This window comes from Ixodes scapularis, unplaced genomic scaffold (genome assembly GCF_016920785.2).
Source record: "Ixodes scapularis isolate PalLabHiFi unplaced genomic scaffold, ASM1692078v2 PGA_scaffold0__279_contigs__length_252992795, whole genome shotgun sequence".
Lineage (NCBI taxonomy): Eukaryota > Metazoa > Arthropoda > Arachnida > Ixodida > Ixodidae > Ixodes > Ixodes scapularis.
In genome coordinates, this window is record NW_024609835.1 from 115,713,315 (window position 1) to 115,725,605 (window position 12,291).

The following is a 12,291-nucleotide window of genomic DNA, read 5'->3' on the forward strand; positions in this document are numbered from 1 at the left end:
TGACCAAACGGGAAGCTTGGCACTTCTTTCCCAGAATCCAAGCACTTTAGCCACCACAAACAACTGACCAAACCTTGGACTTGGGAGCATCAAACTGCAAGGGGATCTAAAGTGTCGAAATAAATTGTCACCTTGCTTGCAGTCGGTGTCGCACATCTTTCCAACAAGTATTGTGCAATCGACTGCAGTTTTTATAACCAGATCTTTAAAAGCAATAGAAAATCTAGAAGAACTTCTAGATTCAACTCGGGAATCGGGTCGAGCGTAACGTTTGCTTGGTAGTTTTAAAGGGTAGTACTGTGCCAAACGCCACTGAATGCATGATTTATTTACATTATTTAGATGAACAAAAAGAGTTCTGAATATCTTAAAAAATCGGGCCATAAAAGTTTTCGTCGATTGCATGACATTTGGTGTTGGAAAATGCATATTGAATCGCGATGCAGCCTTGCTCAATGTGTCGGAAGCTTTGATTGTCTGCACTGGTCACAGGCATGTAGCCAGGATTTTGTTTCGGGGGGGGGGGGGGGGGGGGGGGGGGGGGAGGGAGGGAGGGGGAGGGGGGAGGGGGGGAGGGGGGGGGGGTGGCACGGCACCATATCTCTGCAAACGTGCCTGTTTTAGTCAACAGCTAATAGACAGATCTCACCAAGCGTTCAGTGCATGCGTGAAGCCGCCATAACTTATCTCGTGGTCTGGCATGCGCAGAGCTCCAGCGATGCTGTCGCACATGCAGAAAGACTATAAGTTTCCTCTATACATTGCGGCAGCAGTGGCATAGCAAAACTCGCCAGTGAACTCGGTCTATTCCCGATTTTCGAGAATTGACTATAAATAATCGTCACAAAAAGAAAAAGTATGATTCTTAGCAGTCTATTGATTTTCACCTGCCAGTGCTCAAAACTATGGAAGGTAACATGTGAGAGTTGAATAATAAAAGAAACACAAGCATCAAATAGACTTGTAAAAATGAAGGATGCTTAACGTCATCAGCAAGTATTTTCCCGAGCTCCAAGCCAAAAAAAAATATACCGAATGTATTTTTTATTTTTACAAAAGCAGGCATACTACGAGGGTGGTCCGATAAGTACTTAGCCTAAAAAAGAAAAACAAAAATTTTGGAAAAGTTGCGATTTATTTTTCAATATAGTCTCCTTTTAGTTCGATACACTTGACCCAGTGATGCTCCAACTTCTTTAACCCATCAGAAAAATATGTTTTCTCAAGGTTTGCCAAGTCGGCTTCCGTGATGGCGATGACCTCCTCATTCGACTCAAATTTCTACCCGGCGAGTGACTTTTTTAATTTTGGAAACAAAAAGAAGTCGCACGGGGCCAAATTTGGAGAATATGGTGGATGGGGCAGCAGTTCGTAGCCCCATTCGACCGATTCGGTCGTGGCAGGGGCGGAGGTGTGAGCCGGTGCGTTTTCATGGTGGAAGAGCACTTTTTTTTTCGCAAAATGGGGCCGTGGTTTTTTCAATTCGGTGTCGAATCAGCCTGATAATTCGGCATAGTACAGCCATGTGATCGTTTTGCCTTTCTCCAGGTAGTCGATGTAGATCTCAAATTGTGAATCTCAGAAAACGGTGGCCATCACCTTTCCGGTCGATAGGACAGTCTTCACCTTCTTCAAAGCACGTTCGCTGGGTTAAGTCCACTGTTTCGACTGTTCCTTGGTCTCTGGTGTGTACCAGTGGATCCATGTTTCGTCGACGGTCACGAAATGACGCGAGACTCCTTCGGATTGCGCTTCAACAGCGTCAAACACTGCTCTGAAGTGGTCTCACGGTTGCCCTTGTTGTCCGGAGTGAGCAAACGCTGCACCCATCGCGCCGGCAGCTTTCACATGCCCAAAATTTTATGCAGGATATGACCCACGCGGTCTTTTGAGATGCCTACTGTCTCAGCTATCTCGCGCACCTTCAATCGGCGGTCTGCCAATACGAGATTATGGATTTTTGTCACATTATCCTCCGTGGTAGCCGTTTTCGGGGCACCTGGGCGTGACACATCAAAAACCGACGTGCGACCACTTTGAAACTTGTTAAACCAATTTTTGACGGTCGCCATCGAAGGAGAAGAGTCACCGTACACAGCATCCAAGCGCTCTTTGATTTCACTGCGCGATTTCCCTTCCAAACACAAGAATCGAATCACCGACCGATATTGCTCTTTTTCCATTTTTCTAAAATTCGCCGACACGCCCGCTTCCACATGTGGTCAAAATAAAACTACCAGTCCGATTCGGTTGAAATTTCGATAGTAGCCGTCTACGAGAATGTACTACACGATAGTAAATTTCTCTTGCGATAGTGGCACCGTCGGGCAGTGAGGCTAAGTACTTATCGGACCGCCCTCATAAAGTGCAAAGCCTGGTATGTGAACTCCAGTGATATACAAAATATGTGCACAGGAAAAGTAGGAAAATGCCATTTGTTTTATCTCTGAACTCATTGCTTGAGGCAACTTTATGTTGAGTTTCCTTTCTATTTGATGTTTTTCCCAGAGCTTTTCACCACCACCGCATTATCTGCCCATAGACATAGATCAGCATTTCCTTTCGGTGTCATACTTTTATTTTCACGACACTATAGTTTTCTGAAACTTGACTTTCGATAGTATCGCTAGTCAACCGAGAGCCAACTATCGATAGTACTATCAATTGTCGATAGTACTGTTAGTGATATCATCACTAGTCAACTATCCCTAGTACAGCCAATAGTACTATCTAGTACTGTCAGTAATTAACGATATCCTGGGTTCTGCAGAGATATTCTAAATTGTATTTGTATATACCAACACTGGGATACGTGATGAAGACAGCTAAAATACTGATACTGAAATACATCCATACAAAAGTTTCTTCGTATTTATTATAAATACATTTGAAAAATAGAAAATTATTTGGAAATACTAATACAGGAATACATTTTGCTGGGGCAGTAATACATACAATTTTTTTTTAAGAAATAATTTTGTGATGTACATTCCATCCTTTCTTTAGTATGATACTTTCCATCTAGAATATTACTGGCAAGAAATTACTATTTGTAAAAGGAAAAGAAAACAACTTTTTGCTACATATTCTATCTTTTCATATGGACGCAATACAAAACAAAAGTAAACTTTGCTGCTACACTTGTCTACATTTGATGAGAAGTAACTTTTTAAATAGCTCGTTGGTCGGCCGCTGCCAATTTAGGAAAATAGTCATGTTAGTGAAGGAAGTGAAGCATTCCACAAGTGTTAAAAAACATTGGTTCATATTACAGGGTAACTGCAAAGAAAAAAATGTGTATTTTAAGCAGCTTAATTGGGACAAGCATGTCACAAAACAATTTTTCCAACAAGAACAAAATTTGTTTACAGCAATATTTATTGCCTGGGACTGATTTTGGTTTGGGGCCATTTTGTCCGTTTTAAATCGCGCGCCACAAAGTTGTTGTTATACGTCACGGAGTGGCTGCTATACGTCACGGAGTGACGTATTTCAGCCACTCCGCGCTCGTCGAAAGAGCAGGAGTTTCAAATGTGGAGAGGTTGCGACTCCGACTAAATTACGTCCTGTGGCGTAAATATTACAAAACAAAATTGTTTTTTCGCGGAAGATTTGTTTTGTGACATGCTTGTCCCAATTATGCTGTTTAAAAAAAACTTTTTTTCTTTGCAGTTACCCTTTAAAACAAACGAAGACCGCTTTCACAGTGGAAAAGTTCTAAACCATGCATATATAATTTTTTCAGTTTTCAATGTATGTGAAAACCTCACTTGGAGGTGGTAATAGGTAGGCCACTTTGCCAAGGTTTGTAATTCTAAAGGGAAAAACGAGCCCTCTAGTGAAAACAAAAACTCATACTAACCGTGAGGTAAATATTAAAACTTAAAACTGAACTCGGACATTCTCAAGCCCGAAATTATTTTCATGAGAATTGCCATTTTCCTTTTAAAATAAAGCTATGGGAACTACCGTACCATAAACTACCACGGAAGTGCCTAGTTTTTTTTAAGCGCCCACTATTAACATTTCACAAACTTGAGTATTCTGCAAATTATACGTTAAGCGCCTGATTTGACCGGACAAGTGCTCGTGTCTAGATTAAAGGCCCGCTCACACAGTTGTGACTCGTTAGAACCAAGTACCTTAAAACTTTGTAAAATCGCTTACGACGTATGCAGCGACTCTGGAACTGCATTTCACTAGAGCAAAGGTTTGGCGGTATTTGCGAGGTGATGCACATACTACTTATCAGAAATGTTAGTTTATAACATTGACAAAAATTTTAGAGCCAAAAAAAAAAAGAAAGAATGACGTGCGAAAAAATATAAACTATAGACCAACACGCGGCCCTGACGTCACACAGCTGCGGTGGCGCTGTCGACGGCACTGCGCGTGCGCAGACGCTTCACTCCTCCCGAATTCGGTTTGTGCGCACGCGCAGTGCCCACACCTGGTGTGGGCAAACGCGGGCTTGTTTGTAAACAACGTGTCGGTCTATATGTGACTGCCCAGTGTTCCACTGCTACTTGACAGGTGGTGCCAGTGTGTCCTCTCGTCGTAAGAGATTGTAAGAGGTTTCAACGCACTCGGTTCTAAGAAGTCGCAACTGTGTGAACGGTCCTTAAGCCAGTTTTCACTGAAAGTGGTGTGGGTGCTTCCCCGGTATTTTACGGTAAGCAAGTCTTCACTAGGATGGAAGTGCTTTCCACTCAGGATGTAGTGCAGTCTTCCTTTAGAGTTATCGCACGCCTTCGAAGCAACATTACATGAACCTCAAATTCGTTTTACGTCTACCGAAACATCCCCGAAAAATCAGCCTTTTCTATACTCCGTTCACCTCTAAGTTGACAGTGCTGTTGGAGCTACGCCCTCACCAAACCAATCGGCTGCCTCCCTTTTCATCACCTGACCCCGCTCTCTGCGTGTGGGTATGGGCAGGACCGTGATCACGTGCAGAAAGAAAGACCTATGACTGGTCCAAGGAGCGCGTAGCTTCCACGGCACTGGCTGCTTAGAGGCGAACGGGGGTCCCATATCGGTACCTTTTCTGTAGTCACTTGAAGACGTCGCCTTAGAATGAAATTGTTTTTTTTTTATCTGATTATCTGGAAGAAGAGACGCTCGTTCTACTGAACGGTGCTGGGAGTGCAATGAATAGTTGTAAAGCTTGTACCCACTGCCCCTTCAACGTTTTGATTCTACAGAAACCCAACTGAAGCATATCGGAATGTTATCTTTGAAAAACGGGAGAAAGTTGCCAATGTTAGGGGCATAATGTTAAAAAAATGCCTTGATCTGCTTGACAACAGAGTCTTAATTTACATTTACTCTACTTACTACCACCCTGAAGAACGAAAGAAGAAAGAAACACTCTCTGGGGGTGACTGATCTATTGAACGTTGTCACGAGATACATTGGCCCGGGATTGTATCGGTATACAAAGAATATACCAAAAATGTGTTCCGATACTGAAATACAGATTATACCAATTCAAAATCGTATGCAATACAGAAATATAAATACTAAAATATTTCTAGAATACTATCACGATACATTTCTATTGTGATACTGCTCAACCCTGTCGATAGTGAATTTTTCTATAGGCTTCCATCACTAATAGAAGTACAAAAATCAATCAAAACTCTCAGGGGTGCATAGTGTATGCACTTAACATTTGTTACATGCAGGCAAAAGATAAAGCGAAATACAGCTCGTTTTTGTTGCGGGTGAAAAATTGCTGAAGAGAATTGGGAGAGCACAGCATCACCACAGGGCTTGGCTGGGCAATATCACTGTCATGTTGGAAAGGAACCATTCAAGTGTCGAGCACACAAACACACACTCGCTGAATGGCATGCGACACAGAGACACAAGACTCTGTCAACACAACACCGACAACACCGTCCAGAACCAAATAGAACAAAACAGCTATCACTGTGACAGCTACATTGTTGGGAGACATCAAAATAACAAAGCCACTCTTTTGGTGGAAGACGTTGTGACAAAATTGTTATTTTGATGGGGAATGTACAGTTACTTTAAAAATCAATTTTCACGATTTTACGGAAGTGACAGCAGAGACGTCAAAATAATTTTGAAGCTATTCTGACGTTGGACGTTGAAATAATCACTGCCTTACGCCTGAAACCAGAAAAAATAAATCCATGCAGAACCAGAACAGCAGCTCGACTTGCGGTTGAAGGAAACGGAAGAGGTGACAGAGGATAGCAAGAATGCTGTAGAGAATGTTCCAGATTCATCAAAACCTGGTAAGTTCACTCCTAGCCTCATTACATGTTCAGTCGATTGTAATAAAATAGTAAAAGTTTATAATTGACAGTGAATGTAACGTGAATTGTTTTGCATCATGATGGCTATATAAAACGATTTTGTCCCCTGCACATACCGCTCGACTGAATTATCGGTTATCAAATACCCTGTGAAATTGCATAATTAAGCAAAAACTTGGTTTACTTATCATTAGGCAAGCGAAGCACGACTACATCATCAGTAGCAAAATCTGCACTTTGCCAGAAATCTGTATTCACGTAGCTACCAAAAATGGTACCGTATTTGCACGAATATAACGCGACCACGAATATAACGCGAGGACAGGTTTTGATGCCCCCAAAAAGAAAAAAAATATTATTACTATTATAACGCGAACGGAGGCAGCGTCAATTTCTCGCTCGGGGCATAGCAGAAGTGAAAAGCCAATGGAAATAGAAGAAATAACAGTTTATGTTTTGACTGCACTCATCCCCACTGCTCAGGCCCTTCCGTTTACAATCCACTTGGCGACTACGCAGATAAGCAGCAGCACGGCACCTGCTTGTCTGGTAGTTCCTTTTTCTTCCCTGCGAGCCTCCTCGGCAGCCCACAATCCAAACAATGCACGAAGCAGAAGCACCAACACACAAACACTAGACCACTCTGGAGCAGAAACTAAACAATGCGCAGGCACAAAAAAGACTGCTGAACCGATACACCATCACACTTCTTGTTCTGGGGCCTCTGCATAAACAAATGACTCGTGTTGCACCACGATTGCGTGAACGCAATCGGTGGTCTTGGCTTGGCTTGTGTTGACTTGGCTTGGCTTGGCTCGAATTGGCCAGTGCCCGTATTCCCGCATGGCGGGCGTGCGCTGAGTTTCTGCGGCGTGCGCGCCAATGAGCTTGAGTAAACTTAGAGCGGTAAACCAGCGGTCAAAAATGGCACCCCCCCGGTTGCCGTCATCTTGCCTGTTTGCCACATTAGTGATCACGTGACGTTAGCATGGTTGTGCCGAGAGCGGGCCAGATCAGATTGGCCAGATCGCGGTCAGCAGATGGGCACTCTGGGGCTGCATTCGAATCTTACTCGAATGGCGCCGAGTTATTCCGGCGCATCAAGTCGCGTGACAAGAAAGATGCAGCAACGCTGGACTCGGGTAGGTTTTCGAACGCAACAGGTTCACCCTGGAGTGGCAGGAGTGAGATAAAAGCTACGCTCGATTTTACTTGCACCTCCTGCGCCGGTGCAGAAAAGTGTAGGGCAGTCTACTTCCGGTATATGTATTGAGATACGACCGGAAGTACACCGCCCCACACTTTTCTGCACAGGTGCAGGGGGTGCAAGTAAATCGAACGCAGCTTCTTTCTCGCTCCTGGGTGAAGTTCTTGTACCCATTGCGTTCGAAAACCTACCCGCGTCCAGCGTTGCTGCATCTGTCTTGTTACGTGACATGATCCGCCGGAATAACTCGGCGCCATTCGAGTAAGATTCGAACGCAGCCCCAGAGTGCCCATCTGCCATCTGCTGAGCGCGATCTGGCCAATCTGATCTGGCCTAACGGTGATCTGGCCCACCTTTGGGCGCAGCCATCTTAACGTCACGTGATCACTAATGTGGCAAACAGGCAAGATGGTGGCAACCGGGGGGGGGTGCCATGTCCGCTGCGGGCAGTGGGTTCCGGTTTACCGCTCTAAGCTAAGACTCAGGCTCGTTGGTGCGTGCGTTGTACAAACACAAATGCGATAAGAACGCTTTTTTATGTTTTCTATTCGCCCCTTCACGTGGCTTCACGTGGCCCAATAGCTGATAAATTTTTTTCCACACCCCTTCTTCTTTTCCCACTGGGTCTTTTGCATTGAGCCAAAGGGATAGCTTTCTCCTCTGGCTTTCTCCAGACTCGCGTGCCTCGTGGTTGAACTCGATTCCGAATATAACGCGAGGTGCGTTTTGGAGCACGTAATTTCGAAAAAAAAACTCGCGTTATATTTGTGCAAATACAGTAATAGTACTACCTGTCACAAAACTAGCATGCTGTTATAATGTGGTGGCAAACTTTTTATTGGGATCATAACAGTGCTTTTCTCACGAGGCAAAAACTAAGAATAGTTGCCCACCATAACCTGACGCCTGAGTGCCTAGAGCCAGGCCAACCAGAAAACCCAGGCCCAGCGAGGTCCATGTGCCGGTAGTATGCACTGTTTCCGGGCCGAAAGCACAGATGGAATGCACTTACATCAATGATGGCGTAGCACTACCTCTTCTTTATTTTTTGCCTACATAGTCTAATTCAACTCCTAACTGACTGAAACAAAAGACATGTGCGTATACATACAGCTCTCCAAGATGTTTCTCAAGCTAAAGTGGTAATCTCGTTTACTCACCTTTGGTTTAAGTTAGGCAAACAAAAAAGCAGATAGACGAAGCAGCGGCAGTGTTTTCTGAGCCGATCAAGTTCAGTGACACTTTCCCAAGGCAGCTTTGGATTTAGGAGATAAAGCACGCCTCTGCCTCTTGCCAGGACAAACCGTGCTTCATCTCCCAGGCCCAGCCAGGTAGGCAACCCATTGGGCCACGCTTGGGCCGTGTAAGACAGAGTCAGCGGGCCTGGGCCGGGCTGGACCTCGAAAAGTAGGCCCGTGCAGCGCTGTATGACTGCCACTGTGGTATTACCATATGTGGCCTTCGCTGGCTAATCAAACAATCTATACTCCCTTTCACCTTATGACGAACCGCCGCCTATGCTTCGAGTCATTCCAGCCAATCCAATGCTGTGAATGTATCTTGTGCAGTGGCGTACCAACTTGTTTTTGAGTGGGGGGGCAAACCAGACCCTCCCTCCCTCCCCCCCCCCCCCCCCCCTTCCCCCCCCCCCCCCCGGGTTGCATAGTTTTACAAGTGATGCACCGAAATTTTGCCGAATAAAAAATTCGGCGCAACTTTTGCCGAACTTTTCTAAAGATTTCGCACTGATTCGGCAAAAATACACTGTTACCAGACTTAACATTGATATCTAGGTTCCTCTGACAAAAAACATTTTTTTTTTGTTTTTTTTTTTTAGCGAAAATACATGTAGTGCCCATTGACACAGTTATGACTAAATAAGGTGATATTCTACAAGATAATTGTATCGGTGTCGCTTTTGTCTGTTTTCTAGTAATTTTAGTGTTTGCTTGCAGAAAGTGGCGTGACAACAAGGTTGGTTAGAACTTAGTAGCCGGCGCAGTCACGAATCCCGCTTCGAGAGTTTTGATTTCGAGGCTTCATCAGCGCACGCCTGCAAGTGTGTTTACATTGTTAAAATAAAGGCAATTACTGCGTTCTTCCTTTCTCTGGGAGTCACCCTTTCGTGCACGAAAACGAATGCAACGGTTGCTGAACCTTCACCAGAAGAAATAACAATAATGTAAATATGAATGTTTCTCGATTTGAGTCACTTGACGTCAGTGTTGCATGAAAGTGTGCGTTCCATATTCGCAACGTGCCGTTTTTAAGCTTTAAAATTCCGGTTTCTGGTGTTAGACAACACACGGACGTTTAGGAAGTTGGGGAGAGTTAGGAATGTCGAATGTGCAACGTTGAAAATGATAGTCATGTGTTTAGTTTTATGCAGATACATGGAAAATCCCGAAATAACGCGAACTAAAAAGCAATATTATTCTGTTTTGGCACAAACTACTTGTGAGCCGAAAACAGGATTGTTTTAATAATAATAATGATAATAATAATAATTTTAGTTGCACATACTGGAAGGGGCCCATGTGGTGGTGTGCGGGGCTAGTCAGATGGTAAAAACCCTTACGCAGAGCGCCTGCCAGCCAGACTTGTACGTAGTTCAACTATTTTACTCAAGTTACTGTAGTTTAACTACTTTTCTGGGTAGTTTAATAACTTTAATTACATTTCTATTTTGGTAATTAGTAGTTTACTTTAACTACTTTTCCGACTTTTGCCCAAATTACAAATTACTTTCGAATATTAGTGGATGTTTTGCCTATCAACAGAGATAAGATGTTGGAAGATCAGCTGATATTTGCAAAGGGGGAAGCATGTGGCTTAGGAAAAGGGGGGGGGGGGGGGGGGAGGAAGAAAGTGATTTGGATAGTTCAAAACCCCCAAAAATTTTAACGAGCCCCCCACTGCAAGAACACTGCTACGAGGCGCGGGGAGCGAACAGACATGACGCAAACGAGTCCGAGTAACTCCGGGATTGGCGCCGAAGACCGGCGTTACTCTGAGTCCCGAAGCTCAAGGAGACTTGACCCTTTTGAAGAAAGGACTGGTCCCCGCTTCTCCCCAACATAGAAACTATCGCCCACTACAGGAGGTGCACACACTGCATCCTCACTCGAAGGAGGTAACAAAGTGCAGCACCCTCTCTGAAGTTAATCTGGTGCTCATGTATAGCTTGTGCTGTCTTTCGATACGTCACGTGGTCATTTCTCTGAGTGAAGAAACGACGGCGATAAAACCGATACAAATAAGTGCGTTATGAGATGTCCTCTGAGGTTCAGCACTGCCTGAGCTTAATTTTGCAGACAGTGTTTGATTGCTTACAGTGTTGCGTAAAGTACATAACCTCTCATTTACTTTATACTTCCAAGTAGTTTTTAGACATACTTTACGCAACACTGTGAGCAATAAAACACTGTCTGCAAAATCAAGCTCAAGCAGTGCTAAACCTCAAAGGTGAAATGATACATCCGCAGTACATCCTTGACCAAAAAGAAGTATGCACATGCAGAAGCAGAACTAGCTATTAAAGCATTTCTGTGAAAACACAAGCCACTTTATATTCGGCTAGCAGAATTTCGCTAACGCATCATAACCTATGTAAGTACTTCCTTGTTAGCATAGAAAAAAAAATGAAAGTAACTTCAAAAGTAATTTGCTACTTTTTTACGGTAATTAGTAATTAAGTGAATTACTCCATTTGAGTAATTTCTACTCTACTCATACTACTTTTGAGGCTAATACTCAGTAATTTAAGTTAATTACTTATTTGAGTAGCTTGTACATGTCTGCTGCCAGCCCGCCACCACATATGAGAAAATAAAACAGATAAATAAATGTACAGAATATACACACTACAGAAAGTACGTAAAAAGGAAAGAAAATGAGGAAGAAAATACGTATTACATTATGACGAGGATGCCAACTGCATCCCCTACATTGTGGCAAGCTCTTGTGGCTCTGCCCCGTTTGACGGCAGTGGGCTGCGCACACTGAGCGTAATTGTGCAGTTGTCAGTCAATGTTTCAACTACCTCGTTGCATCAATGGAAACGTCAAATGAAAATCACGTTATCCAGAATGCACCGCATCATTTGTCACTTGCGCAGTGGACTGCGTAAATTACTGGTCGATTTTCTGTTCTTGAGGCAGAAAATATTCAAGAGAACCACACTCGCAAAAGCTCACAAACGCACAGTTGCCGTGCCGCCTGCTCCACACCTCTCCGTAATCGCTGGTTGTACTAAACTGTGCGATGGTAACCGTGCGCCTGCGCGGCTTCCATTTGCGATCCATGGCCCCGTCGCGTTCGTGCGCGTGCGCAGATATTTGTCCAATTTTTGCTGTATCTTTGCGAACTTTCCTTCAAAATTTCGGCATGTGCGGAACTTTGCCGTATCTGAAGTTTGGCAGATTTGGTCCATCACTAACTTTTACAGCGTGTGTGTGTGTACGCGTTGTAAAAGAGGAGGGGAGGAGAGGGCCAATTGTGTACGCGCACCGGGCGCCTCTGGTCACTGGCTCCTTTTACGGCGCAGGCGATAGACTCCTAGCAACGACGCTCACGCCGGATTGGCTGCCCAGCAACGCGCGGGAACTTAAATTTTGGATTCGGACGGCGCGTTTCTCATTCGAAGCGCGTTAACCCACCCCCGCGCTGGCGTTCACGCCGCTTCACGGCGACAGTGTGCGGCTGCTAATAACTAAACTACTATCCCACTTAGCAACCCACCCTACACACCGCTTCGCGGCGTCCATTCGGCAACCCAATTCCCGCTGTCCCCCA

The 12,291-nt window shown here is 44.4% G+C and overlaps 1 protein-coding gene across 1 annotated transcript in view; it reads left to right on the forward strand.

Moving 5' to 3' along the window:
• LOC8039540 (protein OS-9) overlaps positions 1-12,291 on the forward strand; it is a gene marked incomplete at its 5' end in the record, with an annotated part of 54,140 nt that overhangs the window by 21,942 nt on the left and 19,907 nt on the right. Inside the window, one exon of the mRNA XM_029968833.4 lies at positions 6,171-6,269. Coding sequence (XP_029824693.4) covers positions 6,171-6,269 — 99 coding nt within the window. The remainder of the gene's footprint in view (positions 1-6,170; positions 6,270-12,291) is intronic.